The 15,491-nt window shown below is 37.7% G+C and overlaps 1 protein-coding gene across 1 annotated transcript in view; it reads left to right on the top strand.

Moving 5' to 3' along the window:
• PTPN4 (protein tyrosine phosphatase non-receptor type 4) overlaps window positions 1-15,491 on the top strand; it is a 106,788-nt gene that overhangs the window by 69,450 nt on the left and 21,847 nt on the right. The window contains exons 12-15 of the mRNA XM_084265578.1: window positions 4,024-4,196; window positions 6,039-6,107; window positions 12,732-12,866; window positions 14,082-14,240. Of these exons, the coding sequence (XP_084121704.1) occupies window positions 4,024-4,196; window positions 6,039-6,107; window positions 12,732-12,866; window positions 14,082-14,240 (536 nt within the window). The remainder of the gene's footprint in view (window positions 1-4,023; window positions 4,197-6,038; window positions 6,108-12,731; window positions 12,867-14,081; window positions 14,241-15,491) is intronic.

Genomic DNA, 15,491 nt, shown 5'->3' with positions numbered 1-15,491 from the left:
TTTATTCTCTGGCATAGCGTTGCTTAGAGGCATCAACATAAGAATTAGTTGCCTACTTTTAAGAGATTATATCTGTGTTTAAATAAATCCCTTAAAGGAAGTCAGATGAAACAGTTTAATGTCAAAGTAATTTTTCCACTGGTGGCATAATGTAATCTTGAATGGAAACTGGTTGTGGATCCTGACAATTAGATAGCTGAGCACGCACCCACTGGAGTAGATTCTCTTTCCATTGTTCATGATTGTGCAGGGGGGAAAGAATGCAATATGTATAAATATTTATTTTGCCTATTCAATATGCTGTTTCCCTTACACGCTTTGAAGTTGTTTAAGAGTAATTCTCTACAAATTTTCTAGATATTTCCCTAAACTTCTCTGTTCTTTTAAGACAGCTTCCCTTGGCTGTTGTAATGTTAATAGTCATCATCAAACTCTTAATGTTGTCCCATATACTTTAGTGGTCTTGATTTTTCAACACTTAAATAAGCTGTTTAGCATGTTGCTTTGCTCTTCTAGAGCCCATATGTCCACTGAAAAGTCACTAGAGTCTGTAACAAAACAATGCCATGGGCTTTGTCTATGACTTCAGACCTCATTTTGGTGTGTGGCCAAAGTTTAGGGTTTGTTTTTTTAATTCTAGAAATTATATTTGGAGGTTGTGCTTTGAATTTTTTCTTCTTACTGACTTTTAGGAAGAACTAAGGCTAGGCTCACAAGGTAACCTATGCCCAGGTACATAATTGATCTTACGTAGCACTGATATTCGTGAGGTGCCTAGTTGGGTGTTGCCTAATCCTATTGAAGTTTATGCTGCTGGATTTTTGCATGAAGTGTAGATACTGTTTGCACAATCTGTGTTGCATTTAAGCTTCTACAGGACTCTTGTCCAGTATTTGTGGAATAACTTGACTCTGGAGCATCTGCTGCTTATAAAGGTCAAGTCTTTTTGTCTCTCTTGGAGATGGGGGTAGTGATTTTTTGCTTTGTTGGGGATTTTTCTTTGTTTAGGCAAAGTGAAAGAGTCCCACTAGAGAAAGTCTTTTTCAACCCAGTTTCTCTCATGAGCAGCAAGAGATCTGCTCTGAAGTCCCTGTTTCAAATCAGTCGAAGGTGGGTTTGAATGAATGTCCCCAACCAAGGTGAACGTTAAAGGATTGAAATGATGTATGCAAGCAGGGCACCAATATCTGTTCTGGGGTTTTTTTGTGTTTTGTCCTTTTTATTAAAGGTATCACAAATACAAGCTAGTCCTAAATTTTTCCCTATCCCTCCAGTGTTTCTTCTTGTATTCTGTAGGTAGCCTACCACATGGTGTATATTTGTAAGGTTGGGATTTAAATGAATCAAGGAATCACAAAATTACAAGGTTGGAAAGGACCTTTAAGTCCAACCATTACTGTCCTAGGCTAAACCATATCCCTAAGTACCTGATCTACCCTTTTTTTTAAACACATGCAGGGTTGGTGACTCAACCCCCTCCCTGAGCAGCCTGTTCCAGGCCCTGACAACTCTTTCAGTGAAATTTTTTTTTTTCCTAAACAACTAATCTGAAGCTGCCCTATCACAGCTTTGTGCTATTTCCCTTTGTCCTATCTCTTGTCACCTGGCTGAAGATTCCATCTCCCACTTCTTTACAACTTCCTTTCAGGTAATTGTAGGCAGTGATAAGGTCCCCTCTCAGTCTCCTTTTCTCCAGGCTTAACATCCCCAGCTTCCTCGGCTGCTCCTCATATAATTTGCCCTCCAGCCCCTTCACCAGCCATGAATTTACATGGTGGTACTGGCTTACCTGTAGCTTAGCTCTTGTGCCCCGTGCCTCTCATCACCAGTACTGAATTCCAGCTGTTTCACTCTTTCCCCCACTGTGCAGCAAGCTGACAGTTTTCCTCTAATAGGAACCATGGACACAATTAGTGAGGTAGTCATCATATGGTAGAATTCCACTGTGGCTCCCTGAGGAGGTCTTATAACACAGTCTGGACAGACCGTAAACCCCTGAAATACCAGTATGTCATTGTCATACCACAGAGCATTCAGCATCTTCTGGGAGCCTTGTGCTGTAACAACATTCTCACAGACTGCGGTTACTTTATGCACTTTTGGCTGAAGTGCTGCGGACGTTAACATATCTCATGATGAGCCCACATTGATCCAAGCCTAATATTTTCAGAGAAAATGAACGATCTTATTTTAAATCCAGCTACTAGACAGCAGCAGAACCAGGGATTGCACCCCAGAATCATCAGCAAAGATTAATTTCAAGTATTCATCTTAACATTTGGGTTTTATAAAACCTGCAGGAGTGGATAGGAAAAGGATGGCTACACTTCGGGGCCCTTGTGTTATCCTCCTCTTACCTTAAAGATTGATTTCTAGCTGTAGTTGAGATGAAGGATAGGGTTTGAGAATCGGTTCTCTTCACTGTAATGAAAGCCTTAAAAGCTATGAATAGAACTATTGTTAAGGTACCTTTAAAGCTCTAACACACCAAGTTCCTGTGAAAGTGCTGTTTCGCATTACAATTAAGCTGATCTAGCAGCAGCTCCTTCTCATCATGCGATACCAGCTCCTCAGATACCAGCTCCTCCTTCGTGCTTCATGCCTGATCTAGTGATCAGATGGTGGCATGAGAATCAGATCAGCTCGTTCTCCAGAATACAAACTAGGGGAAACAGAAGTATTCTTCCCACATACCCCACCCCTACCACTTCCCCCCATGCCCTCCACCCCCCACGCCGTTATAATGCTTACAGTGCTTTAAGAGTGAATGAAAATGCATGTTCATTGGCTCATATAACTTGTCAGGTTATTTTCCAACAGTGTAAAAGGCTGTGACAGTATTAACATTTACTACATCATGAGAACTTTTTGTTGGAATCTAAAAATCTTAGCTGGTTCAATCCAGATCAGGCAGTCCCAAATTTGACAGTTACTCTCTTACAGACTAGTAATATATCTTCTTTATATTACTGTACATTTATATTGCTGATAAAGCCTTTGTTTTAACTAAATAGCTGATGAACTTAATTTCTGTTACCCTGTTTGTGACTTCAGATTTTTCAGTATGTCTGTTAACGTGTCTAGAAAGCACAGGGAAGAGTTGGCAGTTAAGAAAAGAGATGCAAGTGATTTTTGTAAATTGAAGTAAAATGTCAAGTGTCAGTTTCTTGCTTACGATTTCTTGACTTTCATCAGAAATTTGCTGTTTACTCTTTAAATCCATTTTATGCTTTGCCCAAAGTTCATCATGTGTCTCTGAAAATACAGTGGTGGTGGTAGCCATTATTCACAGCAGCTATCCATATACTGGATAGAAGTACAACACTGGTAGAAGGCTTGCAAGTCTACACCCTGGTACCTCAGCAGAGCTGCACATGAATAGGCCAAGGAGTTTACTGCTAAGTGAAAACAGTTAAGGTGCGATACATGTTGTGGAGGATTTAGTACTGTGAAGAGAGAGCAGAGAGCTGATGATGTTTTCTGGCCTACTAAGGTTGTAATCAAGCTCCCTCAACAGGCAGATTAGTTAGCTTGCTTTGCAATTTGGCTTATTCCCTTTACCAGGAACCTGATTAACCATTTGGAAGTAGGCATATCAGTCAGTAACTGTTCCCAGTCTTTAACTGGCATGTGTGCATGGTAATTCCTCATCTTAACTGTAGCAGTGTTGAAACTGCATATGGCCTTTGAGTTCTTGAATCATTGCAATTTTTAATTGTCGTTTGGGTTGCACCTCTTTGGGACTGCTTTTTCCCAATCAAGACTTACTTCATTATCACTAAACAGACTGTTAACCTATGGGCAAGCTCATTTAAAAAGAAAAAAGTATCGAGTTTAAAATATCTTTAAAGAAAACTTAGAGGTATCTTAAAGGATTTTTAAGACATAAATTAATGTAAAATTAGAGAACCACTTCAAAAAGCATAATTTTGGGGGAAAAAAATCAAAGGTAACATTTATTGTTCTTAATTTCAAAAGTAACTGGAAAAAATGTGATCTGAAATAATTTTTTCTCATTTTCAGCATGAATCTAGAGAAACTTTACTGGGATTCAATATGGTGAATTACCGAGCATGTAAGAATTTGTGGAAAGCTTGTGTTGAGCATCACACGTTCTTCCGTTTGGACAGACCACTTCCCCCTCAGAAGAACTTCTTTGCACATTACTTCACTTTGGGTTCCAAATTCCGGTACTGGTAAGTGCAGGTTTGAAGTATGTGGTAAAGAACAAGCAACTCATCAGTACACATAGGGGATTATTTAGAATCTATATTAAAAGGTGCAATAATTCAAGCAGCTTTTGAATCTTGTAACTGTTCCCCTCCTCACTTGTCTAAGTTTGAAGTGTCAGCAATTTTCTAGGATAGCTTGAAAATACAACTATTGTATTGTCAGTGGTTGTTAGCGAGATAGTACACTGAGATTGTCTCCCAGGCTGCATTGCCTGGCCTGCTTACCTTAGAAACATTGTCAGAGAACTTCAAAGTCTCTGACCTGCTCTTTTTGAAAACTGATGGATCTCGGATCTTGTTTTCAGCAACAGCAACAAAACAGATCTAAATAAAGATCAAATAGAAAGCCATGAAAAGAAGCATATACAAGTAAAGCTCACTTAAGCCAGATGCATACAAATAGTACACAAGTAGGAACTAGGTGAAGAAGAGACACCTATATCTTCTGCACTGAAAACCAGAGGCTTAGAAAATAAGGATGAAATTAAGTCCATATCTTTTAAGGATGAACTTAACATAATAGGCAGAAAGCTTGGAGGTGCGAAGAATGACTGTGGAATAACTATAATCCTCAAGCACAACTTCTGTTCTAACAATGGTGTGGGTGGTGTTGGTTTCTAGTACTTTAAGCTTTTTATATACGAATAATCTCAGTTAACTGAGCTGTCTCTGCAAGTAATGCAGAAAACCAGTGGTTTAAATCATGCCTGAAGTAGAGAATAATGGAGCTACTACTTACTAATCATCCATCTAGAATGGCAACAGTGTCTGTGACGTACAAAGGGAGATGACGAAAAGCTAGAAAACACAATAACAGACTATTTCTGTTACACTTGTGAATTGCATAAATGTATAAAGAAGGAAAGTAATTCAGTGGCTAAATTTTATACCATCTGTTTTTTTGACCAGCGTTCACAGAACTCATTTGGGAAACAGTGTTCTGTAATCCTGAGCAGAGTTTGAGACTTGATTTAGTGTTGCTGTAGTGAATTTTGGGGAGCTTTTTAATTTCTGTAAAGATTTTGAATTTGAATCATCATGGTTACTTTTACAGAATAGCTCTTTGTTGATGACATTCAGTTTATGTTAATGTAAGATGAAAAGGGAAACTGCATAAAAATGAAGGTCATTAAAGTTAATGAAGCAGCCAAAAGGCTAGAATTTCTGTAATCCATTTGAGAGATTGTTTAGGGGCAGCATAATAGCAGTAATGTGGCACACAAGGAGGGGTTAAGGGCACTGGGCTTGTTTAATCCGGTGATGAAGAAACTAAGGGGGAGTTGAGTAGCAAGCTAAAGCTATTTCAAAGGCAGTGTCAGAAATGATGGAGACAAACTTGTGCTGGTAATGGCAGGTGATAGAACATGGGACAACAGTCACAAATTTCAGCTTGAAGATGTTAGGTGGAGATTAGGAAAAAGTTTGGTTTTGTTTATTGGGTTTTTATAGGAGTTCATTACTGTTACCCAGAGAACAAGTTACCCAGAGAGGTTGTGGGATATCTGTATTTGGAGGCTTTCAAAACTTGGCTAGACAAAGTCATGGCTAGAAGTTTTTTGTATATGTAATGCTTGGAATTAATTGGTCTTTTTTACACTTAGACTCTAATGGGAAAAGAACTACACTTACCCAAATGCTGTCTAGAGTTACACGGGCCTGAAGCTAGCACATTTGCTTGAGCATGACTGAAAAAAGAATTTGGGTGGGTTCTGGGGTGGGGTTTTTTTGTTCAGGTGGTTCAATTTTCAGCAAGAAATTGTTATCCAAAGTTTCTTGCATTTAGTGTTTTGTTTTTTTGTTTTCCAGTGGGAGAACAGAGGTCCAGTCTGTGCAGTATGGTAAAGAAAGAGCAAACAAAGACAGGGTATTTGCAAGGTAAGCAATTTTTACAGGATCAGTAAGTCTTCTGTTTGTATCTTTTAAAATGTTATGGGATCATTGTTTCAGTTTGCAAAAAACGTAAAATAAAAAGCAACTGTTGTTGCTATTGATGGTAGCTGGAATTAACTATTAAGGAGTTGAACTTTGATAGGGGAGGATAATCTATATGGAGCAGCCAGAAATGGGGGAAGAATGTTATGATGGAAAAATTAGAGTAACCTTATTAACATTTTCCCCTTTATATATATATCCAAAGTTTAGAATTGTTTTCCATCTGTGCAGTTTGTTGGTATATGTGCTAGCCCTCTTAGGGCTTTATTGCAAAGCATGGTCTGTCTAACTATTCCATTAGAGTATTGAGTTACTGGGTGTGTTTTACCCTGATAACAGCATACATCTGTACACATGTATTTCCTTTAAAATGAAGGTACTGTGAGTGTGTGTCTTGGTTTGAACAGCTTTATCACTAAAGTACCAGTGAGGTATTTCACTGTGAAAAATTTGACTAGGAGTGAGTTGCTTCTGAAAGTATTCCATCACAGAGTGCTTGGCTAACCATAGAATCTGACTTAATTGTATTTCAGACTCCTGAGGGATTTAGTGGTTACAAGAAAACAGTCAATACATAGATTTAGTTCTGCATTCAGAAATTATGATACAGTGTTCAGAAGTAAAACCACTGCATCCATTTGACAGTCTGCTCTGATCATTAATAGAAAGAATCCTTATGAGGAAGGAGTATGGTCCATGCTTTTTTTATGCTTATACTTTTATTGAGATGAAGAATTTTAGTTAAGAGCCCAGCAACCTTTCTCCAGTGCAATGCCTGCAAACACTGTTTTTCAGAGCATTGGTGAATTCTGCCTTGATTTCCTGCCTGCCTCTCCTCTTTCCCCCTGTGCAATGTGATGTAATGCCAGTGTTTAACTGGGCACACTGTAGATACCCAAGTACATATTGGAAGGATTTGGGAACAGAAGTGCTATGACATGTTTGTTCAACAGGTAGATTTTTATAAGAAGCATTTGTTCTGTGTGCTGTAGAATTATTGTTTACTCTGTTTCATTTACTTTGGGAGTCTGGTTAGATTTTTACTTGGGGCAACTTTTCCAGTAGGCAGAAGACTTAACAGTGTGACAACTGAGTTTTATTTATTTAAATGGCAGTTACAAATCAGTTTTAAACTCTGTCTTGTTGCACTCTGAACCTGTTACAATTCCCCACAAGTAAGTAGGGTGGAGGAGAGCTGGTCCTTGGTTTTGAAGAGTATATTTATCTTCTTTAGAAACTTATTCAGTAGATGGCACTCTTCCCTTTGAGTCAAAACTGAGTAAGTGGTACTGGGGTCACTTGTATTTTGTAATACGCACTCTGGATAAAACTGAAAGCCATGGCTAGAAGTGCTCTTATGTTTTCTCAAGTCTTTATGGCCTCTTTTAGTTAATAAAATACTTGACTTTTCTGCTCTCAATAATTTTATTTTCCACTGTTGCTTATAAATTAAGGAATACAGCATTTATCCTCACCTTTTGAGTTCAGTAATGTTGATGACTGATAAATATCTGAGGCATATGTGTGTACATCAGGGAAAGAAAATTAATGTCATATTGTAACAAATATACCTCAAAAGAGCTTTAATAGATCATTATCTGCTTCTTACTCCATCCTCCCAATCACAGTGCACAATTAATGTATTTTCAGTTTTAAAGACGCTCAGTATTTTCAAGGGTGAAATGACTAAAATGTAAGACTTCTCTGGAACTCCGTGTGGTTCAGGAAGCTTAATCTCAGAACGTTATCTTTAATTCCTTGTATTCTAAACATATATATTTCTAGTTGAAATACTGAGTAGATGTTAACTGTTTTGTATTCATAAAAAGAGGGTAGATTTTGCTTTTTAAGTTTTTACAGATGTGATGTGAGTTTTGTTCCTGGAACCTGCCTTTCTCACTGTGTCTTTCTCTAAATCCTCGTGTGGAACACCTTTCTAAGCTGTGAAGCTGTGGGCTCGTTTTGGTTGGTTGCTTTTGAAAGTTTTGCTGGTTGTCTTTTGCTGTGAAACCAGAAGGGTGCTAGAATTGGGTCGGTCTTGAGAATTAAGTGGTGATTGTAAGACAGTAACACTAATAGTTGCATTGAGATGTTGTTTGAGTGGTTGGTTTGTTCTAAATTGGGAACTGGTGGTTGCTTCAATATCAGTCACATAGCCTTTTGCACGCTGAGCAGAGCACAAGTACAGAGCACAAGACATTGAAATAGAAGTTCTTAACAGCCAAAGAAGCGGCCTGCAGTTAGCAGGCTTAGCTGTTTGTACTCAGGATTTTACTTAATAGATGTTTTCCCCAAATTATAAAAATATTTTTAAAACATTTTTTAAAAATGGCATCTATTACTGTGCCAGAAATAGTCTGTAATAAATTTTATGCGTTTTGTAGCTGCTGTTTTCTTAATCGTCATGCATTGCACTGCCTTCAGCATTTAGAAGGCTGTTGCTGCAGTTGTTTAGATGTTTTATTTTTTCACCTGCATTACAGCTATTCTCTTGGCCTTATTTGTTGCTGAATATGCACAACCCAGGGAACCTTGTAAGAATTCCCAGGAACATAATAAAAGTGAAAGCAGATAATACAAGTGAAAAAGGTTCGATCAAGTCAGAAATTGACAAGTATCTGAAAGAGCACTCACTGTTCTCTTTGAGTCCTTGCAAAATATTCTACTTCAGTTCTGGTGGTGGTGTGTAAGGAGCTGGGAGAAGGTAGTTTATGTGCATCATCTGATAGCAAGTGGATTTCTCAGTCATTCTTATTTTCAAATTCTCCAGTATTAAGTTGCAATCTCTGTTTCCAGAAATCCAGTCTCACTTCAACGATGCACTTATTCATGTTAAGTGATTCCTCAGTTGCTTTAAATTGCATGTGCCATATGTGGTCCTTTCTGGTGTACCTGCAGGTTTGGATACGGTTTCAGCTTCTTGGACTGAATCAGCAGTCACCAGTTCTGCTGAGAAAACGCATTCCCTGTACCCCTTGTCAAAATACAAAGCAAGGCTCTGGCTCCAGGTTCTATTTCTTTTGGGGACAGAAACTATTTAAAAGATTCCTGCCTGTATTTCCCCCCTTTCTTTCCCAGGTCCTGTGAGTATTAAGCACTTCAGCTGTGGGACAAAAAACAAATGGTTTCTTTGAAAGCTTTAGTGTACTGCAGCTAAGCTAATGAAATTTGTCATACACTTTTTTTAGTTGCATTATGTAATATCATCCCTGATTAGGGTGTGTGGTGGTTGGTTTTGTTTTCTTTTTCATTCGATACAGTATTGCAGCTTGCAAAATTGTTCCTGATTTTGGTGGCAGGTACAGTTTTTGGTCTCTGTCCCTCCTCAGATAGGTCTTCTTTCAAGTTTTTTTGGAAAGTCTTTGCAGATACCCCAAAAAGTCAACCTGAAAAAAAGCTTACTCTGTTAACTAGCAGTGCCCGGTGCTGGGGTGCAGTAGAAGCCTCCATACAGAGCGACAACTGCAGGTTTTAGACTCTCAAAGTTCATCAAAGCATTTCAGAAGGTTTTCTTACAGCTTACTTCCCTGCCCCCATCTCCTCAGCTATGCTCTGGCATGGGAAAATGATTTGAATACTGTATGGAATTAGTGATACAGGAGAAATCTGCAGGAATATTTCGCAAAGTATCTTATAAAATCCCTTTTGTTAGCTTTAGAAGTATTTACAGGAGAGTATCAAAATCTACAGCACTGAGAAGTTCAGTGCTGCAATGTGGTAATTTTTTCTTTGAAATTTTTGCAAAGACAGGAAATGGAGGCAACAACATCAGTGGGTGGGACCCTGAGGTTAGAGCTGTTAATAAAATAATTGAAACGAACCTTTGCTGATAAACTCTGCAGCTGTTTATCGTGGCTTTAAGGTATTATTTCACAAAGATCAGGCTCTATCAGCAGTAAAAGGTGAGTTTTCTTAACATTGGATCTTTTTTGTATGGAAGAAAGTGAAGCTTCTCATTTTACTTATGTTCATTTGCTGCATAGATTGAGGAAGTTTTCAAAAATGTAGATGCAAACTGTGACTTTGGATACAGTGCAGTGGCTTTTATTTAGAATTCAACAATATAAATTTTTTTTAAAACACCTCACTCCCACCCTTCCCACCCCATGTTTTTGTGTGTCTCTTTGTAATTTAGTTTGTTTTATACAGGCAAGGATAGTGCCCTTTCACTGTTCATGCACATTTACAAAAAAAGGCACCACCCAAAACCAAAATGCTAAATTTCCTATAGTGCACTTGTTGCTTTTTCAAGCAGTAAGGTTCAGTAGCTGCCTTTACATTTCTGTCAGAAATTACTGTATCTGCTGTCCTGTATTTACGTAGTTTAGCATTGGATATATTATGTTGCTCTGCATTTTACTCTCAGCCTGTTCTTTGGGTAGTAGGACACACCTCTTTGCAGAACCAGCACTTGGTGCTAATCTGTTGGCTGCAAGTGTGTTGTCAGCGAAGTCCAGCTACTGATAGCTTTGATTAATAAAGCAATAATGAATTGCTAATGTTAGATATGCATTCTAGTTCTGCTGGTTTCTTATTTTACCTGTTTGGAGCTGCTCAATTTTGCTATGTTTGTGAAGAAAAGTATATGAGTAGTTTAAGTTGCTCACATTTGAAGCAAATTAGAGGAATTGAAAAGTTGGTTTAATTGACATGATATGAAGCTAATTACCTTTAAATCAAATTAATACTGCTTAGAATGCATGTTGACAAACTGGATGTGGTTTTCATCAAGAATTATATAATTGATATTTTCCCTGTTTTCAAGTATCAGTATACTATTGGATTTTTTCCTCAAGTGGAATAAAGCCTGAAACTTGTCAGCTGTTCTTCAGTGACTCTTTAAAGCAGCAGCACAGCATGCACTAGATGTTCAGAACTGCTTGGAGGTGTAAAAACAAAAATAAACCCTCCACACACAGATCACCACTCCTTTAATACCAAAACAAACACTGCTGACATTAATAGGATTTACATATTTCTGGATGTGAAGATAGATTATTCATTAGGATGCTTGGTTGGTTATTGTTGTAGACTTTTCTGATTATATTGAGGGCAGTTTGTCTTAAAGGGGTGGCTTGAGCTGAGTTTTAGGTTCCAGGAGAAGCAGAAATGTAGTTGTAAGTAAGGTTCTCATTTTCAGAAGGATGTAATTTGTGTGTGGGTAGTTCCTTAATTGCGCAAAGTTCCTTCTTTCTGGACTTGCATTTTCAGTAAATCAGTAAGGTGATAATGATAAGAAAATTAAGAACAGTTACCACGTGACCCAGAGACAGCCAAGGCAGAAGTTATTGTGATATGGGCGAATGGAGCTGGGCAAAGAAATAGAGAAGTTCGCTAACATAATAATATGTTGTCACCTCATTGTGCAAAGCTGGAGAGCAGAAAACAGTGATAGAGCATAAAGGCACATGGGAATGAAATGAAATGGCACAAAAGACTGGTGAAACTGAGGTATCACTGGAACAAGAGAAGGCTGGGTAATGATAGAAGAGCAATTTGAACTATATAACACCACCGAAGTAGTAAAGTAAAAGCCCGGTAACGCAAAATACCCAGGACAGATATTGAAGGGTTGTTAAAAAGAATTTTTGTTGTTGGCTGAAGAATTTTCAGTTGAAAAAAGCAAACAGCAAAAGTCTGGGTATGTTTAGTCACAGGATGACTGAACCATCTCAGTGATGCTAAGAAAAAAGCAACCACAATTCTTGGATGATTCATTTGATGATTTCCAGCATAAAAGGGAAATATGCTATTTCATGAGACAGTACAATATGGTCTCATTTATGCTGAAGAAATAGGTGAAAGAAACAGCAGAAGATGATTGTAGGTACCCTGGCGTGACGGGAGAATGAAAAGAAAATGTTTCCTCACTATTGAGAATGGGCAGTGAGTAGAAAATGCAATTCCTTTTGTTTAAAAACACTGTCAGTAATAACCTTCAACCTGAAGTACGTTCCTGACACAAAACCAAATGAAGTTGGTTACCTACAAAGCAGTTTAAATAGGATGATTGCATCTGCCTTACACGTGATAAAACATGTTCTGTACGTTGATCTAAATCCCTGATGAGTAAAGAAAACCCAAAAGGTCCGTTGCTATGTTGATGATTACCCCACTTTCAGTTCTTCAAAGTCCATGGGAGTTTTATTGGGCTGATGTTTCCAGTGCTTTATTTTTCCTGAAATGGCTGCATAGTTGTGCTACTTAGAGATTTTTTGGTTTTCATTTGTAACTTCAGACCTCTCTGGCTTCTCTGTTTGAGTCAGATTCTCTTTGAAGCATTAGAAATGCCTAGTGAGGTTTAACGGGTTTGTCTTCCAGCTTGCCTGTCTCCCTCGTAGCCAGCAGTATTTCATGACTCTGCTTCACTGACATTCTTGCACAAAGTACAAAAAAATAAGTACAGTATATTGAGAAAATACAGAACTGACCATGTAAATCTAGTTTTGCATTATTACTTTTTCTCCATATAATTAGGCAAATGTATGTGGCTGATAGAATATCCACGGTTCCTTTTATTCTTACCTCATATAATTTTTGGTTAGTCATTTTACTTTCTTCTCCTAGATCTCCCAGCAAACCCTTGGCACGGAAATTAATGAGTGGGATGGACTGGGAAGTAGTGAGTAGGAACTCACTGTCTGATGATAGGTTGGAAACACAGAGCCTACCATCACGGTCTCCACCTGGCACCCCAAATCAGTAAGTAGAATTGACTTTTCTGTCCCTAGAAGAGACTGTCTACCTCATGTGAGTGACTTAGCTCATGTAATAAAAGGATTATTGCATTAGAGAGACAAATGACTTTACACATCTGTGCTGAGTGGTTCTCTGGAACGTTTAGCTCCAGACAAGAGAAACTATTTGGGGGTGAATGTTAGGTGCTTCTCAACCTGTGAAAAGTATGAGGTCTAGCATGCTACTGTAAATTTGAGAGCCCAAGTTATCTCACACTTAAAAGTAAATTATTCTTTTGACTAAGAAAAAACCTGATAATAAAAATCGGTGTGATATTTTAGAAGTAATTGATTCTGGTTAATACAACTTGAAAAAAAAATGGGAAAATATACTGAATCAGAAATCCTTGCCGGTTTATTGCCCTCAATTTTTCTGCATTTTCTTTCAAATCACTCTTCTCACATGCTGAAGCTTTCTGGTTTATATTTATAGTTAGTGAAAATAACCAATTTTCTCAGTGTGCTGAAACTGGGAGAATTGGTATTATCCAGTTTTATATTGCATAAAACAATAGGTTTTAAGATTCTTTGGCATAATAGCACGTTATTCAAAAGACTGTTGCAAATATCTGTAGCATTTTAAAAGTATGATAAAAATGGTGTAATAATGATGCTTAGAGCCTAACAACTTAATTAGGCATGTTTCAGAGGATTTTAAGAAAGATGCCTACATCGTTATGCTGTTTTTCAAATGGGAACATTTTGAGTCACAGAAAAGACAAGACTCTCAATGCAAAGCTTACGATTTTTCTCGCAGACAATGCAGGGGAATAAATGTTCACCTTAGTGAATTCAGGTTAAGTTCTGCCATCAACAGAGCTAGTTTTCTTCTTGGGGTTTCATTTTTCCTTCTGGCAGTCCTGCAGCCTGTTCAAAGCACCATAATGTTTTCAGGCTTCTTTGGTTTTAGAAAAAAAAGAAAAAAAGACAAAGAAAATATTAGCCATTTAGTGTTTATGAAAATGATGTTTGAACACTTTGAAAATTTTGAAATATAGTATGTTGATCTGTCAACATAACTCTTTTGGCGATGTTGAAAATCTAAAATATTTAATAAAAAAAGTATATGATCATATGCTTGCACTGAGAGGAAATAATTATTTTAGCATTCCTTTGTAGTGATGTAAGAAATGTGGATTAATATTCTTTTCCCATTGCACTGCTATGCTTTTCCTCTTAGTCGCAATTCTGCCTTCACTCAAGAAGGAGCCCGGTTACGACCCTCATCAGTTGGACATTTAGTGGACCATGTAGTTCACACTTCCCCAAGTGAAGTATTTGTAAATCACAGATCTCCATCTTCCACCCAGGCCAACAGCATCATACTGGAATCATCACCGTAAGTTCTGTTAGTCCTCACTGTACAGTAGCATACAGGGTGTCTGAGGACAAGTCAGAAATCTTTGCTGTTAAGAATTTAATGTTAAATGTTTGGGTCAGGGAGAGCCAGAAAATCTAGTAAGACAGTAGCTGGTTTTTAGGAAGCAGTGGTGTAGCTCTTACAGAATGTTAAATGATGCAGAAGACCATCTCTCTGACATGTTTCTGGTGCAGGGTTGCAATAACTTCCCTGCACACCCAAAATGTGCATTTGCCATAAGGTGACTGTCAGTGTCTGGATGTGGAAGTGAAACTTATTTGATTGCTAGGACTGAAGGATGTTTTGTGATAAACGTTTGTAATTCCTGTGATCTTAGAAATTGTGCTTTTTTTGCCAAGGCACAGAAATGTGAATGAGCTATGCAAATTAACCAAAATACCTTTTTAGCACCAGCACTCTGAGGTTCCTAATATGTTTTGTATATTCTTAGTTGTTTTTTTAAGATAAGCACTACCAGACTTTTTTTTTCTGTTACACTGAATATTCTTAATACTGCAAGTCTGCTAAGTCCAGAAAGATGACAAAAAAATGGAGGTAATAAAAAATTTGAAATAGCCAATAACTTCTGGCCAGAGTACAGATCAGTTTTAGAACAGAAGTATACAATATAAACATTATAACACTCCCATTGTACCTTGATGAAATGCTCAACTTGCCTTCATAATTTTGTGTAGCCTTTGTTAGCAAGGAAATTGTGCAAATGGTTTCAAAACCATTTGAGAACTCTAAAATAACACATATGTAATTACACATTTATAAACAAATTGTGTGTCTCAGGAAAAGTAACACTGGGAAGGTATGCAAATACAATTTTAAAACCTTTAAAACCTGTACCTTCAGTTTCAGACAACTGTGTGTAACTTTGGCAAGTGAAATAGAATGCAAAATTTCAAAATGCTTGTAAAATAACACCATACTTTTTGTGACAGGGTGCAATAGTTACATTTTGACCATCAGCTCGTTATTTAGCTTTCAGAGTTACAAAAGAGTAATTTGGCGTAATAATAGAAAATTCCCTTGTCTTGGTGGCCTTTTTTTAAGCTAGTCACGTGGGGATGGAGCCTCTAAACTGTAACACTTGTGAATCTTTTCTCATATTAGAGTTTTGCTGTACAAAGGTCACATAGGGTCAGGTTCCTTCTGTTCCAAGGCTTCCAACTGAAGTCACTTCTGAGAAACAGTTACTGAATGGTAGAGTGATACTGAGAA

The sequence above is a fragment of the Gallinula chloropus genome, assembly GCF_964237585.1.
Source record: "Gallinula chloropus genome assembly, chromosome: 5".
In the NCBI taxonomy this organism is placed as follows: Eukaryota; Metazoa; Chordata; class Aves; order Gruiformes; family Rallidae; genus Gallinula; species Gallinula chloropus.
This window is presented reverse-complemented; position numbering and strand designations above follow the sequence as displayed.